The 17851-nt window shown below is 38.5% G+C and overlaps 1 protein-coding gene and 1 pseudogene across 5 annotated transcripts in view; both read left to right on the forward strand.

Annotated features, from left to right (window-relative positions):
- The first annotated feature begins 5375 nt into the window (after nt 1-5375).
- DDHD2 (DDHD domain containing 2) overlaps nt 5376-17851 on the forward strand; it is a 31127-nt gene continuing 18651 nt past the window's right edge. For 3 of the 5 annotated variants that reach the window (XM_047091133.1, XM_047091132.1, XM_047091134.1), the window contains exons 1-11: nt 5832-6419; nt 6688-6790; nt 7675-7902; nt 8814-9004; nt 9560-9649; nt 10202-10322; nt 12441-12530; nt 13474-13609; nt 16108-16316; nt 16593-16660; nt 17502-17624. In XM_047091133.1, the coding sequence (XP_046947089.1) occupies nt 7683-7902; nt 8814-9004; nt 9560-9649; nt 10202-10322; nt 12441-12530; nt 13474-13609; nt 16108-16316; nt 16593-16660; nt 17502-17624 (1248 nt within the window). In that variant the 5' untranslated portion in view covers nt 5832-6419; nt 6688-6790; nt 7675-7682. Of the gene's footprint in view, nt 6420-6687; nt 6791-7674; nt 7903-8813; nt 9005-9559; nt 9650-10201; nt 10323-12440; nt 12531-13473; nt 13610-16107; nt 16317-16592; nt 16661-17501; nt 17625-17851 lie in introns of all 5 variants that reach the window. The other 2 variants (XM_047091135.1, XM_047091136.1) reach the window with 2 other exon arrangements.
- On the forward strand, nt 13984-14131 carry LOC124521487 (uncharacterized; annotated as a pseudogene).

The raw sequence follows: 17851 nt of genomic DNA on the forward strand, positions 1-17851 counted from the left end.
TGTGGTTTTGATTTGTATTTCCCTGATAAGGAGCGACGCTGAACATCTTTTCATGTGTCTGTTGGCCATCTGGATGTCTTCTTTAGAGAAGTGTCTATTCATGTTTTCTGCCCATTTCTTCACTGGGTTATTTGTTTTTCGTGTGTGGAGTTTGGTGAGCTCTTTATAGATTTTAGATACTAGACCTTTGTCCGATATGTCATTTGCAAATATCTTTTCCCATTCCGTTGGTTGCCTTTTAGTTTTGTTGGTTGTTTCCTTGGCTGTGCAGAAGCTTTTTATCTTCATAAGGTCCCAGTAATTCACTTTTGCTTTTAATTCCCTTGCCTTTGGGGATGTGTCGAGTAAGAGATTGCTACGGCTGAGGTCAGAGAGGTCTTTTCCTGCTTTCTCCTCTAAGGTTCTGATGGTTTCCTGTCTCACATTTAGGTCCTTTATCCATTTTGAGTTTATTTTTGTAAATGGTGTGAGAAAGTGGTCTAGTTTCAACCTTCTGCATGTTGCTGTCCAGTTCTCCCAGCACCATTTGTTAAAGAGGCTGTCTTTTTTCCATTGGATGTTCTTTCCTGCTTTGTCAAAGATGAGTTGGCCATATGTTTGTGGGTCTAGTTCTGGGGTTTCTATTCTATTCCATTGGTCTGTGTGTCTGTTTTTGTGCCAACAACTCTTTTTTTTTTAATGTTTTTTTACTTTGAGAGAGAGTGTACATGTGTGAGTTGGGAGGGGTAGAGAGAGGGAAAGAGAGAATCCCATGCAGGCTCCATGCTAATACATTGTGTTTTCATGAATGGTTTATGGACTGACTTAACAAAAATTACCAACTTTGGGTTGGAAGAGAACATCACACTGGGTATCAGTAAGGTTTCTTCTAGTTCTGACATTCTTAATTTTTTTTAATGTTTATTTGAGAGACAGAGCATGTGCATACACACACTCACATGTGGGGGAGGAGCAGAGGGGGAGAGAGAGAATCCCAAGCAGGCTCTGAGCTTAGCATGGAGCCCAACACAGGGCTCCATCTCGGGACCACAAGATCATGACCTGAGCCGATATCAAGAGTCAGACACTTAACCGACTGAGCCATGCAGGTGCCCCTAATATTATCTTACAAACAAAGGTAGTGGCATAGCCAAAATTCTAGCTCAGACCTTCTGTTTCTTGATTTAAGCACTTTGCCTTACAGCGGCTGCCTGTTTATTCTTGGTTAAAATGTAGATTCAATGACCCCTCTGATTAAACTATTTTAGTTAATAAGAAGCTCTGGGTGTTGGATCTAAATATCTACATTTTACTTTTTTTATTTAAAAAATTTTTTTATTTTTTAATGTTTAGTTACTTTTGAAGGAGAGAGAGACAGACTGTGAGTGGGGGAGGGGCAGAGAGCGAGGAAGACACAGAATCCGAAGCAGGCTCCAGGCTCAGAGCTGTCAGCACAGAGCCCGACGCTGGGCTCGAACTCACAAACTGTGAGATCATGACCTGAGCTGAAGTCAGATGCTCAAACGACTGAGCCACCCAGGCACCCCTAAAAATCTACATTTTAAAGACTCTACTTAGCATATTCTTCCATTCATTTGAATTTGAGAACCACCATCACAGCCTGAAGCCCTGTTCTTGTTATTTTATAGTCAGACCATCCAAGACAACGGTGGAATTTTCTCCATTCAGGATGCCTAGCTGTCCACCAGGTATTGAGGACTCCTGCCTCCAAAAACTATGTATCCTCTTACCTAATGCCTTGATAGGCACTCAACGCATACATTTTGATGCTGAAATATGGTTTATTTTGGAAAGACATGGGAATTCAAAATTGATGCCTAGCAGTTTTTCCAACTCGGGATATAAAATCCAGTTGTTTCATGACCCTTAGACTCTTGCTTTTGCTCTTTAGGCAGCTTACTGGCAATTAGCATTATCTTTTATACTAGTGCATGGAGTCAGCAAACTGCCTGGCACTGGAGACCCAATGTAACCCCTCCTTTTGCAAACAAAGTTTTGTTGAGACACAGCCACACTCATGTGTTTACCTCTTGTCTCTGGCTATTTTTGTGTTACAACAAGCGATCTAATTAGTTGTGACAGAAACCTTATAGCCCACAGAAAAAAGTTTGCTGCCTCCTGCACTAGACAATTGAAAGGGAAAGGTAGGGTTTGTTTCAGATTTTGTCTTTTTTTTCTGATAAGAGATCTGATATACAACTGTAAACAATAGCCAGTGAAATTGTATGTGTGTGTGTGTTCTGAGCGATATACCATAAAATATTCTCTTTCTGAGCCTACCTACTGGGCCTTCTTGGGAACCTAAAATTTATCTGCTTAAGGCAGCGTTTCTTAAAGTGTAGATCCCACACTATCTGCCTCTAAGTCATCTGGAGTGCTTGTTTAAAATGCAAATACATGAATCCCATCAAAGACTGACCGAATGAAAATTTCTGGAAGTATACCAGGACATTTGATTGCGCCCTCCTTTGGAACTGTTAGTGTATATGGTTCCTGTCTCTTAGGACACTCAAGATACATTAATTTATCTGCTTGTCTCTTAAGACTGTAAACTCCTTCAGGGTAGGTACTGTGTTAACCATTATTTTTGTATTCTAAGCTGCAGGGTGGGCACATTTAATTGCTATGGTCCATGCAAGCTGGGGATCCTTTCAAGGATCATAAGATCAGTCCATTAAGCAACCAACTCTTGATCTCAGCTCAGGACTTGATCTCAGGGTCATGTGTTCAAGCCCCGTGTTGGGCTCTGGACTAGGCATGGAGCCTATTTAAAACAACAAAACTATTAATACTAAGACATAATTTGCTTTTTTCGCTGTTTTTTTTTTAATTTAATGTTTTATTTATTTTGAGAGACAGAGTATGAGCCAGGGAGGGGCAGAGAGAGAGGGAGACATAGAATCAGAAGCAGGCTCCAAGCTCTGAGCTGTCAGCACAGAGCCCAATGTAGGGCTGGAACTTGTGAACCGCGAGATCATGACCAGAGCCAAAGTCAGATGCGTCACCAACTGAGCCATCCAGGCGCCCCATTGCTATGTTTTTGACATTTGCACTGTTGATGCAAAAGCAATGGTGGGTAAAACTGCTTGCGCCTTAGCAGGAATTGTGAAAACTGTTAGGGTGTCCTTGGAACCACAGAAGGGACGGCCATCTTGCCAGTGCAACCCAACGAAAAGCCCCTAGTAGCGTGCCAGAACGAATTGGAGGTCAACCAATCACAGAGCGACAGCACGACCTGATGCGAAAAAGGCCCACCGGGACCTAAACCCCGAACCGCTGCAGCTTAAAAACCCCACCCCTCCACACCTGGGGGCGACTTCCCTGACTCCTCTCTCTCTCTCCCTGAGTCATAGAACCTCCCCCGAGACCTTAGTTCCCAAATAAAGCCTTTGACTGCTAAAATTTTTTAGCCTCTGACTCCTATCTTTACCCTGCCTTACGCCTGACCCTAACAAAAACAAATTGTAGTCATTCATTGTATTGTGCACTGCCATGCATCCATAATAAAAATAGTGCATATTTTACTTAAAAATACTGTTCACGGGGCGCCTGGGTGGCTCAGTCGGTTAAGCGTCCGACTTCAGCTCAGGTCACGACCTCACGGTCCGTGAGTTCGAGCCCCACGTCGGGCTCTGGGCTGATGGCTCAGAGCCTGCAGGCTGCTTCCGATTCTGTGTCTCCCTCTCTCTCTCTGCCCCTCCCCCGTTCATGCTCTGTCTCTCTCTGTCCCAAAAATAAATAAAATGTTAAAAAAAAATTTAAAAAAATACTGTTCACAAAGTACAAATTATTAATTTTATTAAATCCTAACCCTTGCGTTCACACCTTTTTCAAATTCTATGTGACAAAATAGTATGCATAAAACAGTTCTGTATACTAAAGTATGCTGGTCTCTTGAGGAAAAAGAAAGATTATTTGAATTGGTAACTGAACTAGCTACTCTTTTTTTCATGGAGCAACATTTTTATTTAAAAGTACAACAAAGAAACTAGGACTAGTCAGATTTAGCTATTTGACAGAGCTTTTCTTGAAAACAAAGTGAGCTGGTCACTTCAAGGAAAACAACTGACAGTACTTCTTGCCTGTGATAAAATCTGGCCTTTCAAGAAAAAAAGCAGAATTTAGAGAACTTGTATTTGCTAAGAGCTTGACAGCTTCCCAATATTTACAGACTCTTCTGAGATTGATGGTAATTAAAAAGAAAAAATATACATATATATTGTATTATGAAATGTGTTAATATTTGGAAGACTGCACAGCACAGTGAATTGATATTTTCCAAATGACCAATGGTTGATCTCATAAATCACGTATAGGTAAAAAATCCACTCAAACTGCAAAACTGACCAATGGATTTTAATGTATCAGAGTATAAAAAATTCACTGATGTTTTCAGATTCCATATTGCAACTAACCTTTAAAAAGCCACCACTTATTGAATTTTAGTGTAGAATTAAAAAGAATAGCCACAATTATCTGAAGAGGCTATTAAAATACTTCCTCCTTCTCCAGCTACAGCATAGTTGAGGGAGGCTGGGTTTTCTTCACAAACATCAACCAAAACTAAAGTTGTAAGTTTGAATGCAGAAACAAATATGAGAATCCAACAGTTTTCTATTAAACTAGACATTAAAGAAATTTACAAAACTGTAAAGCAATGTCATTCTTTTCTCTGATTTTTCTTTCACTTTGGAAACTAGTTATTTTTCCATAAAAAAATTTACAAGAAATGGGCTTTTAATGTTATTTTAAATGAATTAGTAAATATTTAAATTTGTTTTAATTTCTAGTAAACAGTGATATATATAACTTAAACAATACCCTATAGGGTTCTCAATAATTACAGGGCAGAGTTCTTGAGACCAAAACAAAATTGTGAACAGCTCGTATAGAGGATATGGAGATTTAGAGATGATCTAAATTCAAGTTCTAGTTTTGTCACTTAACTGACTGATTTTAGGTAAGTTACTTAGGTGGAGACTGAAGATAGATACTGTGTTTATAATTTTGACTCCATCACTTGCTGGTAGTATGACTTTGGGTAAGTCATTTTACCTCTGCAAATAGGGATAACCATAGTCTGTACTTCATCAAGTTGCCAGGAGGACTAAATGGGATTACACCTGTAAGATGCTTACAAGTCTACCTAGAATGTAGTAAGAGATTAGCAAATGCCAGCTATTAGTCTATGATATTAGCTAATCATCTGACAAGATCCTAGAGAATGGGACAGTTCTGGCATTCCTCACCCTCTTCCTGCAGAGCAGAAGCTATTTAGGTGTTACAAATTTGAGAAGGTATAAATAAACTTGTGGATATCTGTGTGTGGCTATTGACCTGTAAGAGAATTAAAGTGTTGTAAGTTTTTTTCTCGGTTCTGAAGAAATAAAACTAAAGAACATTCCCTGAACCCTTGCCCTATAATCTAGATAGAAAACAGGCAAGTATCTTACAGAATACCCAAAGGAGCCGACGTCTTCCATAAAACTAAATACTCAGGAGAGCAGGGCAGGGCCATTAGCTTCATGACTGTGGGAAATTCGTTTAAACTTTTCACCTCAATTATGTCATCTTGTTTTGACAAAAACATCTCGTTTCCAACCTCTCGTGCAGCTTTTAAATCCGGTGAAGCTCACCTCTGCATTTTTTAGACATCTTTTTTGGCAGCCTTGAAATCCTAATAAAACAGAACGAGGAGGGGGAAAGCCCCAGAGATAACCCTTTTTTCTTTGCAAATGCCAATGGTATCCATTCTCCTGTGCACCCAGGAGTCTGGGTAGACGAAGCCGCTGCCAGCGCCCTATCGTTCTATTGCGTCTCCCTCGGGTTCCCGGCACCATTCCCGGCCCTTTAGTGCGGTCCGACATAGTACCGGGGTCAGCGGGCCTCTTTTCCCATTTAATCTACCAAGTGAGGAGGATGGGCTGATTAATCCCGAAGAAGCTTTGTCTTTCCCTGAAACTCAAAATGCTCCCTTAACCTGTCACCCTCCATCCCTGCCTTTCAAAGACTTCCGACCTCAGCCAGAGACTCCGCGCGCCGGCTCAGAGGGCAAGGCACGCCCCACGCACCGCCCGTGCGCTCGGCGCTCCGGCTCCCTGCCCGCAGGAAGGAGCCACATCTCGCGCGATTCCTTCCACTTCTCGCGACACTTCCTGCCAGTCCCCTGCTGCCTTCCTCGCCCCACCCATCGCTTCCACGCCGCGGTCCCGGCCACCTCACCTTTGCTCTTAGTAGCTTGGCTTGCCGCTCACCCGCTGGGAGCGCAGTGGAGACCGGTGTTGGGCACGAGCCTGGCGGGGCCGCAGGCTCCGCCCTGCTCCGCCCCGCCCCGCCCGGGCTCAGGGGAAAGGCCGCCGCGGGGACATGTACCCCCCTCAGCGAGGACAGGAGAGTGTGAAAGGCAGCGGGGCAGCCAGGTGAGCCCGCGACGGCTTGCTGGGGTGGGCGCTGGGCTGAGGGAGGCCCCACTGGGGTGCGGGTTGGAGGCACTGCGGGATGGAGATGCCGGGGGCGGAGTCGGACGCGATGCCTGAGGCAGGGAAAGGGGGTGCTGGGAGTACCAGCCCGGGGGTGGGTGACCTCGGTCCTTAGGGAAGCGGTCAGGGCCCCCTTTGTATCGACTGCGCCCTGTAAGGCACTGGGAAATTACCTTGTTTCTATTGGTGGTTCCGCTCCTCTCTGCAGGGCTGGAAGCGGGAGGAGGCAAGTCCCCGAGCTCTGAGGTCCCAGATCCGGGCTGCAGAAGGCCCAGGGTCGTGGGGAGAAGGGACACGCCAAGGTGGCCGAGGTAAGTTGGCTCTAGGATAAAAAGATCAAAGCGGCCGATAGCCTCGAGAGCGTTCGCTCTGAGCGAAGCCGGGTGTTTGCCATCCCGCTGCGCTCGGTGCCGAGAGACCAATAGCGTTGCTCACTCTCCGCAGAGCTTGAGTGCTCTTTGATGTGTGCGCTGTTCTTTAACGAGTGGTCTGAGTGTTGACGGGGTAGGACCACGTAGGCCAGAGTCGCCTCTGAGGGAAGGAGGCTTTCGAGGTCGCTTGCTACTTTTCACCTGAGCCTTGGCAGGTGTGAGTGGGTGCGCTCTTGCGCGCAGTGGCCCAAACGGGGGTTCGTGTTTTCGGAATTTGTGCCCTAGTCCCCGATTAAGCACATTTCCAAGATCAATAAAAGGTAACAGGTTCTTAAGTGAATAGTTTCATTTTCAGTATTTTAAGATTCCGGTAATCATGTCAATGTATAATGATAGGGGTCTGGAGCCCTAAAATCCAGGAGTTACTGAGACAATTGGAGTTAATTTTTTGTCTTTATCAATAGACTTAGATTGAAATTGGGATCAGATGCTTTGTTGCCGTCAAGTTTTTGACCATGTGTTTCTTCTGATTCTGGGTTTGTCTTCTAATTTATTGTCTGATTAAAACCATGTAGTTTTCTGAGAGGATTGGGAGATCAGTGTAAAGTGGTTGGTCTGACTGTAAGAAACATTGTGTTTAAAGCTCCCTCTCAAATCCAGCTCTTAATTTAGAACTTATTTCTATTTTCAGTTTAGATTTAGATTTTTTTTAGAAGTGGTTCCTTAAAAATGACCAGGTATGTGTGTGTGAGAGAGAGCAATTTCAGCGTTAATAGAAGGAAAATAACTTTTTCCTGATAGTTTTCTTTCATCTTGTCTTTTAGAGAGCGAAATGTCATCAGTGGGGTCACACCAGGAACAATTGTCCCAGTCAGATCCATCCCCATCACCAAACTCATGTAGTTCCTTTGAGCTACTAGACATGGATGCTGGCAGTTTGTATGAACCAGTTTCTCCTCATTGGTTCTATTGTAAAATAATAGATTCTAAGGAGACATGGATTCCTTTTAACTCTGAGGATTCACAGCAGCTGGAAGACGCCTATGGTTCTGGTAGGATGAAAATGATGATTTGTATTAGATAAAGACATACTATTTCTCTCAGTCTGATGTAATAGTTCTTATATTGAGCACTATTAAAAAAATAAGTTTTAGATTTTTTTCTGGTTGTCTCGATAGCATTTTAAAATACTTAAGAATTTGGTCTGTATTTGAAAACAGTAGTTACAATTTTTGCATAGTTATCTAGTATTTCTTATGTTCTAGCTTATGTTTCAGTTTTTGTTTATGAAGAGTGGGGGATGTCACATTGCAAGAGAATGATTAACTGTCACTTATTTTTTTCTTCTTTTATGAAACAAGAATGACGCTAGTAGCCACTTTTACATCATGATGGTCATGGTCATTAATTTACCTTTTGGCCCCTCAAGCAAAAAATTCATAAAAAAGCCTTATATACTTTTTTTTTTTTTAATGAGACACTGTTCTCTCTCCTCAGAAAAAGAACAAAACAATGTTGGGTATTATTTTTTTCATGTATCATTGAAACCAGGAATGGTTTTGATGGTTTATAAAGTAGTAAAAAAATATTATTTCCATTTTGTTTAATGTTAATTTTTTTTTAATGTTTTATTTTTGATAGAGAGAGAGATAGAGTACAAGCGAGGGAGGGGCAGAGAGAGAGAGGGAGACACAGAATCTGCAAAGCAGGCTCCAGGCTCTGAGCTGTCAGTACAGAGCCTGACATGGGGCTCGAACTCGTGAACCGTGAGATCATGACCTGAGCCAAAGTCGGATGCTCAACAGACTGAGTCACACAGGTGCCCCCATTTTATTTAATGTTTAGCCAGGTAGAAACAAAATTTGTATGTTTCATAACGTTATTTAGAATATAACTCAGAATTGTATTTTGGGAGGTTTATTTTAATATATCTACTTCTTTTCCCTTTTCCAATCCTTGATAGGAAAAGATTGCAATGGCAGAGTTGTCCCCACTGATGGGGGCAGATACGATGTGCATTTGGGGGAGAGGATGCGGTACGCTGTATACTGGGATGAGCTAGCATCAGAAGTGAGACGATGTACCTGGTTTTACAAGGGAGACAAAGATAATAAATATGTTCCCTACTCTGAGAGCTTCAGCCAAGTATTAGAGGTATTCCCCTGACCCCATTTCACTTTTTTCCTTCTCTTATTTAATAATCTTTTCCTGTTACTCATTTTAGTGAAATTTCCAGAGTTTGGTTGTATCCAGATTACATTTATAGCATTTCTTTTTGCAAATTAGTTTCAAGATAAAGTTATGCCTTTATGCCTGTTATGTCTTTAAATTAAAAATTTTTTCCCCTAATGGTAATCATTGTTCATATTTAAACTATGACCACAGGATTGGTCATTTTAGCCTTTTATTTTTCTGGCTCTGGAAACAGTCTGGAATTTGCTTTCTTTAAGTTGGAGTAGACATTAATATTATTGAAAGAAGTATATCAAAATGTTAATGATTTTATCTAGTTTAGATGATAAAATCAGGAGTAATTTTATTCTCCTGCATTCTCATTGCAATTTTGAAAGATTTTTCAAATAATTTGATAAATGGGAGTTGGATATTCTTATGTAGTGATTTATCTAGCGGTATTCTTGTAAAAAAAAAAAGTTTAATTTTAATAGAAAAGCTATTAGAGAAATCTAATGAAAGGTGTTTTCTTTTAAGGAAACTTACATGCTTGCTGTAACTCTGGATGAATGGAAAAAGAAACTGGAGTCTCCTAACAGAGAAATTATTATATTACACAATCCAAAGGTGAAGCAAATGAAACCTTTCTTTCATGTGGGATTAAAGGTTAATTGCATTAGTAAGGAGAACTTAATTGTTTTCTTTTTCATAGGGATTCTACTTAGGCTAACCTATGGAAATTTTTATATTGCATTCACAATTATGAATCTTAAAACTTGTAGCCACTGCCATCATTTTTTTACCTCATTCAGCTTATACAAAAGAATTTTCTTAGTGAAAATTATGCCACTGTAGATTAAGAATATCACACATGTGAGCATATCTTACATGTGTAGGGTATTATTGAAAGATCTGTTAGTCTGATGTATTTTTTTCTTTTTTGGCTTTATTGAGGTGTAATTGACAAAATTATAAGGTATTTAATGTGTAACACATTGGCCTATAATTTCAGGGTTCTCGTTTCAGGCTGCTGGAGTTGCATGTCAAAACTGTAGTTGAGATTTGACTATGTATTATGTTTTGAAAGACATGTTCCTGTCCTTCACAAAGAGGGATAAATAGAGATGTCTATGATGTAGAATATATCTGCTATATATGCTTTGATCTTTTCTGTTTAAGCTTATGGTGCATTACCAGCCAGTTGCAGGGTCTGATGAATGGGGTTCAACACCCACTGAACAGGGTCGACCAAGAACAGTGAAGAGAGGGGTTGAGAACATCTCTGTTGACATTCATTGTGGTAATGTTAATCATTTGTTTCTTTTCTTCTTTTTCTTTTTTTTTTTTTAAAGTCTATTTTGTGAGAGAGAGAAGGGGAGAGACAGAAAGAGGGAGAGAGAGAATTCCAAGCAGGCTCTGTACTGTCAGCGTGGAGCCTGATGTGGGGCTTGAACTCATTAACCTGAGCTGAAACCAAGAGCAGGAAGCTCAACTGACTAACCCACCCAGTTTTTTTCTTCTGATACACTCATTTATTACTTAAATTGTGACCTGTTCCTGTGGATTTGGATTACCTCAAAACTTAAAAATGATTTAAGCATATGGTCTTATGAGTTGAGATCCGCATTGCTTCATGTACTAAGAATCTTAATAGATCTAAATATCTGTTTTAAAGTTGCTGAGTATATATAGTGGGATGGGTAAAATTTGGCAGTACTAATCAGGAAGTCACTAGGTACAAATGAACTGATTAGTCCTAATTCTAAAAAGTGTGATTCCACCTGTTTGATTAGAAACTTATTTCTGGGAGCACCTCAGTGGCTCAGTTGGTTAAGTGTCTGACTCTTCATCTTGGTTCAGGTCATGATCTCATGGTTCATGGGATTGTGCCCCACATCAGGCTCCTCACTGACGGCTTGGAGCCTACCTGGGATTCTCTCTCTCCCTCTATCTCTGTCCCTCCCTTGCTCATGCTTTCTCAAAATAAATAAATAACTTAAAAAAAAATGGAAATTTATTTCTGGTAATTCCTGTCCTTGAAGATTTTTAGCTAAGGAAAAGTATTTGTCAGTAGGACCTTGATGGTTATCTATTGGTGTCCAGCTAGGTCCATTTATGGTTGGTTTTATAATATATTTAACTGGATTATAAAATTCCTTTTATCTTGTAGAGAAGATGGCTTATCTTAGACTTACTATACTTACAACATTTTAGACTTACTATAATTTAAAAAAAATTTTTTTTTTTTAACGTTTATTTTTGAGACAGAGAGAGACAGAGCATGAACGGGGGAGGGTCAGAGAGAGGGAGACACAGAATCGGAAACAGACTCCAGGCTCTGAGCTGTCAGCACAGAGCCCGACGCGGGGCTCGAACTCACGGACCACGAGATCATGACTTGAGCCGAAGTCGGCCGCTTAACCGATTGAGCCACCCAGGCGCCCCTAGACTTACTATAATTTAAAAAGATGAGTTTAGGGGCGCCTGGGTGGCTCGGTCCGTTAAGCGTCCGACTTCGGCTCAGGTCATGATCTCGCGGTCTGTGAGTTCGAGCCCCGCGTCGGGCTCTGTGCTGACCGCTCAGAGCCTGCAGCCTGTTTCAGATTCTGTGTCTCCCTCTCTCTCTGCCCCTCCCTGTTCATGCTCTGTCTCTCTCTGTCTCAAAAATAAATAAACGTTAAAAAAAAAAATAAAAAAAAAAAGATGAGTTTAGCGGCACCTGGCTGGCACAGTTGGAGGAGCATGCGACTCTTGATGTTGGGGTCATGAGTTTGAGCCCCACATTGGGTGTAGAGATTACTTAAATAAAAACTTAAAAAAAATAAAAAGATGAGTTTAAACGTTTAGGGTTTATATACACATCACACATTGGAACAATTGATAAAAATGGAATATTAGATAAAAGTGTTCTACCAATGTTATGTTGCCTGAATTTGATTACTGTGGTTACTTAAGAAAATATGTTTAGGAAATACACATTAAAGTATTTAAAGGGCTAAAGAGGTATGATGTATGCAATCTGATTATCTACGCAACTGCTTCCAAATGATTCAGAAAAAAAATGTGTGTGTAACACATACACATAGAGAATAGTAAAGCAAAAGTGATAAACATTGAAGTGTTGAATTTGTAAAAAGTACAGGGAAGTGTCTATACTATTCTTTCACGTTTTCTGTAAGATTGTAGTTATTTCAAAATAAAAAGTTTAAAAAAGACTGAAAAGTTTTTTCACAGACTTATGTCAAGATAAATTAGAAACACAGTAAAATCCCTGTATTTTTACTAAGTAAGATATAGGACTGTTTTAGGTCCTTTAAAGTGATCTGCTTATCTTTATAACCTATTCATTGTGAATGTTTGATTTTAGAATATAAGACCAGGTATCTAAAATAATTTGTCTTTTTAATTTCATTTGTAGGAGAACCTTTACAAATAGATCACTTGGTTTTTGTAGTCCATGGGATTGGACCAGCTTGTGATCTCCGCTTTCGAAGCATTGTACAGTGTGGTAGGTTTGCAGAGTGTATAAGATTAAATCATTTTAGGGGAATATTAGTCTGTACTCCCATGAGCTGAGATAAAGTGTCTTTTTAATCTTTTGTCTTACCTGCATAATAAGATTTGGATAGCTAAAGACAGGTGGCAAGGTGGTAAATCTTCTTAACTTAGACCTAAAGTACTAGTAAATTCCCTAGGCTAATAGTTATATTCTTAACTAATAATTCTTGAATGAACAGGCCTTTAATTCTTATAAAATTATTTTATGATGTGATGGTCCTCTATTCCAAATTTAAAGGGAACCAAAAAACGATACAGTTTAAATGGATAACAGAACCTTTAATCATTGTGTAATTTATAGTGTGATAAAGCTCTTGATGTTCTACTTGGAATATTTAGGTCGTTAGTATAACTTGATTTTGAAAGGTAGTGTGTCTAAAACTTAACAGTATATACTCAGAGTCTAATTGTCCCAATTTGGGAATCTTATCCTACTGGCTAATGCTTCTAAGCATAAACGTTCTGGAAAGTTAAGATTGATGTAGTATGAATTTCAAATAGTGTATATATTTTTTTAATTTAAAATATTGGATTGTGGTTGTTTATAAGAACCACAAAGTTAGGATAGGAATATAACTGCAAGGCCAATTGAAATAGTCATTTTTTTCTCTTTTATTAAAAAAAGTAAAACAGTCCCCATGACATAATAGAAATTTTGAAGTTAGCTTTTCTTTAGATAAAATGTTTTATATGGTAAAATAAAGTTCTGTGTTAAGGGAATAGCTCTTCCTATATGCACTGATAATATTCACTAAATACCACTTGCTCTTTGTGACTCAGGTAAATATGTGTTCTAAGCAAATGAAGATAGAATATAATTACATGATCTGTTGTATCCTAATTCTATAAATTGATTGCTTCCCTGGTGATGCATAAGTTCATTTCTTTTTCAGTTAACGATTTTCGCAGTGTTTCCTTAAACCTACTACAGACACATTTTAAGAAAGCCCAAGAAAATCAGCAGATTGGGAGGGTAGAATTTCTTCCAGTCAACTGGCATAGTCCTTTGCATTCTACTGGTGTGGATGTGTGAGTAATACCTTTCATATTTGAGTTGTTAACTATGATTGTAATATGTTTTCTGATCATTGATACGCTTGTTATGTTTCTGCTTATAGCTGATTGTATAAAAATTTTTTCAGCAAGTTTTGTGTGCTTCTGTGCCTTTTCTTAGAGAAACATTTTAAAATGTTGGCCAATCCCTTAGTTTAACTATCCTGGTTAGGAGTAAAGAGCTGTGTGTATCTTCTAGTATGTTTTATTAGCTCATTACTGTTTACTATTACAGATATATTATTTCTTTAGCCTTAAAAACAAACGTTGCTTTCTTCCCATGGTATAAGCATTTCCTTCTTTGGATGTCAAAGCTAACCTATCTCAAGACTTATAAAGTATTTTATTGTATCGCTTCTCAGCCTTTTGGCTGAGATCGAGTGTAGTATCTGTTCTTACCAGTTTAATATAAAGTATTTTATTGTTCCTTTTGTGATCTTATTTAGATAACATTTGTTCACATTTGGGGGAAGAAAAAAAGGAAATCCCCAAACATTAAATTATTAGCATTTATTACTTGAAGTATAGTTGTACAACTTTATTTTTTATTTATTTTTTTGGTACAGCTTTTTAAAATTAAAGTTCATATTTATTTATTTTGAGAGAGCGAGCATGTGTGTAGGAGGGGCAGAGAGAGAGGGAGAGAGAGAGAATCCCAAGCAGGCTCTGCACCATCAGAACCATGAGAGCATGACCTGATGAGTCCAATGTCCAACCTACTCAGCCACCCAGGCTCAGTACCCTAATTAGTACAACTTTTAAGTGATGGCTGTTTTTCCTGATTTTGTTTTAGAGAAAGAGCACAAGTGGGGGAGTGGGGAGCCCTCAGAGGGAAGCTCCATGAGCACAGCATGGAACCCAAAGTGGGCTCAATCCCATGACCCTGGGATCATGACCTGAGCTGAAATCAAGAGTCAGATGCTCAACTGACTGAGCCATCCAGACGCTTCTTAAGTGATGGCTTTTTTTTTTTTAATGTTTTATTTATTTTTTTAAGCAAGAGCAAGCAAGAGAGGGGTAGAGAGAGGATCCAAAGCGGGCTCTGTGCTGACAGCAGTGAGCCCAGTGAGGAGCTTGAACTCATGAACTGAACTGCAAGATCATGACCTCAGCTGAGCCAAAGTTGGACTTTCAGCCAACTGAGCCTCCCAGGCACCCATTAAGTGATGGCTTTCTTAGGTCACAAGCCCAGTAGTTTTGTTTATAGATTTTATGGTAATGTCAGAAGAATTGCCTTATGTTAAGGATATTCTAGAGAGCTATAGGCTCTCCAAAAAGAAGTGTGTTCATAATATAGTTCTAGGATAGAACTGGCAAATGCTTCTCTGGAAGATAAAGGAAGTAGTTTTACTTCCATGTTGATCTTGGAAATGGCTTTCCTAATTCTGCATCTCTCAGTTCTTAATTCTGTGTGATTTGAGCATATTGCATGTGCCCGATGTTGTATTATGTTGCTTTTACTAGGTATGGAGTTCATACTCATATCTGAACTGATACTAAAAGGTTACTAAGGGCATATTGCCCTCTCTAAACTACAGAAACTGTTGAGTCTTTGAGGAATCTTTATGGGTATCTTGAGAAAGCTTTAACGAAGTTGATTTAGATAATAATGTCTGCATGGTTTTCCTTTGCAGGATGAGAGTTCTGTTTGCCTTCTTTCAGCTTTTGGAAATGATGCATTAAGAAAGGGAGCTGATCCATTTATCATTTGACTTGTGATCCAAAAACCTTAATGCTGAGAATTCTAGGAAAAGCCTCTGTATTATCTGTCTTTTAAAAAAACTTTTTTTATGGTAGAGAATTTTGTACAAAAAAGTAGCTTATATAATGAGTCTTCATGTACAGATTTTGATTACCCAGCTCCAACAAGTCTCAACACATGGCCGATTCTGCTGTATCCATTATCTTCCTATCCCTGTCTACTGCCCATCCCTCCACCATGTTATTATTTTTTTCCCATCATATTATTTTTGAACCAAATCTTAAGATATTACATCATTTCATTTGTAAATGTTTGTGTGTCTGAAAGGACTTTTAAAAATATATTAACCATAACACCATTATCACACCTAAAAAATTCTTAATATCAACAAATATACATATATGTATACATACACAAGCTCACACACACAGATCTTAAGCGGATCTAAATAAGGTCCATAAGTTGCAATTCACTGATATGTCTTTTAAGTCTCTTTTGATCTCTTGGTTACCTTTCCATCTCTTATTTCTTTGTAATTTATGTATTGAAGAAACTAGGTTTGTCTTGTATAGGGTCTCACTCACTTTTGCTGATGAAATTCTTTTGGCTTAATTAAACCTGTCTCTGAGTCCTCTGTATTTACTATAAATTGATTGTCTGTTGTATTTTTAAATATCTAAGTCTAAACTTGAAGGCTAAGCTGGATAATAGCTTAGAGGGGCTTTTGGAATGTATTAGGTTTTCTGCTTAAAATATTTTTCTTTTTTTTCAGAGATCTGCAGCGAATAACTCTGCCCAGCATTAACCGCCTGAGGCACTTCACCAATGACACAATTCTGGATGTCTTCTTCTACAATAGCCCCACCTACTGTCAGACTATTGTGGACACAGTTGCTTCTGAAATGAACCGAATATATACACTTTTTCTGCAGAGGAACCCTGATTTCAAAGGCGGTGTATCCATTGCTGGTCATAGTTTAGGTAACAAATGAGTTTTCTGTGACCAGAAAGGACTATTATATATTAAGGATACCTGTTCTTTAAGTACAGTCTTTTATCAGTATCAGATTCAGAGGTCTAGAACTGGTCTTTGATGTACAATTTGGAAGGGGTTGGAAGGGTGGTGGTGGATTGGAAGGAAAGACTGCCTGCTTCATAGATTTTGCTACATGGTAATTGGCTTAATAATTTTTGTATAAAAGACAGCTATGTAGTGCCAATGCTTAGAAATTGTCCCTTCTTCTATTTTACTTATAGGTTCGCTTATATTGTTTGATATCCTAACAAATCAGAAAGATTCTTTGGGGGATATTGACAGTGAAAAGGTAATTTAGATGTACAGATAGATTCTCATATACTGTCTCTTAGTATGGATCTTTAGATTTTAGACTTTTAGTTTTTTGCTTAGTTTAGTTTCATACCATAACGTTGATTTTACATTTATTTTAATTTTAATAGACTTGTAATTATCTTTGTCACTTTTGGATGATAGAAGCAAGATAGTAATATGCTCCCACAAATATTTGTCATATTCTAAAATAACTATAGGTATCTTATTTTCCATTATAAATATTCACTTCTGTTCTATTATTAGAATTATAGAATCATTGAGCTGACGTGGAGTTTGCATATGATGTGGAAATGAAGAATAAATTGGATGCAAACTGATATAATTTATAGAAATTCTGTCTGAAAGCAGTGGAAGGACTTGATGTTTAAACATCTTTTGTAAAACAAAGTCCTATGAACATTTATCTATAGTGTTAAATTAGTACTTAGCATATGCTATCTTGTGTATTTTCTCTTTTTATGTACGTATTCTATTTATATTGTTGGACTATGAGTTCTTCCAGGACAGGGGCTTTGTCTTAGATTGTTTTATGTCTTAAACACTTGTTCCTTAATAAGAGCTCAATAAATGTTGTATTAATGAAGTTGAAAATACTTTGATAATGATTCATGCATTCATTTATTTAAAAACATTGTTTCAACTGAGGTTGCAAATTTAGAGATTAGCCACTTCTTAAATTTTATATAAATTACAATTTATTTAAAATTAAGTATATCTTTATGTGGAACTCTTATACATTTTTATTGGCAAATAGTAATAATAAAGGAAAATCTAAATAAATTCAGAGAATGTGAGCTTTACTATTTAATTTTTAGGATGCACCAAATATTGTCATGGATCAAGGAGACACACTGACACTAGAGGAAGATTTGGAGAAACTTCAACTCTCTGAATTCTTTAGTATCTTTGAGAAGGAGAAAGTAGATAAGGAAGCGCTGGTAAAAATAATCTTTTAAAACTTTATGCTGTACCATTTTTAGTATGTTTATTGCTTATCTTCATCTTACCACTTACTAAGAGCCTGCCCTTTGGAATCATTTTAGTCATAAATACTTTGTTATCATTAGTGATGTCCTTTAGCTTGTTTATGTGTTTTTTTATCATATAAAGTGATCTTGCTTTGTGGAAGTGCAAGGTTCAGAGGAGCCATGTCGACAAACATAGT

The sequence above is a fragment of the Lynx rufus genome, unplaced genomic scaffold (assembly GCF_022079265.1).
Source record: "Lynx rufus isolate CCGP_SWC_20201006 ecotype Redwood Valley unplaced genomic scaffold, mLynRuf1.p SCAF_3, whole genome shotgun sequence".
Classification (NCBI taxonomy): Eukaryota; Metazoa; Chordata; class Mammalia; order Carnivora; family Felidae; genus Lynx; species Lynx rufus.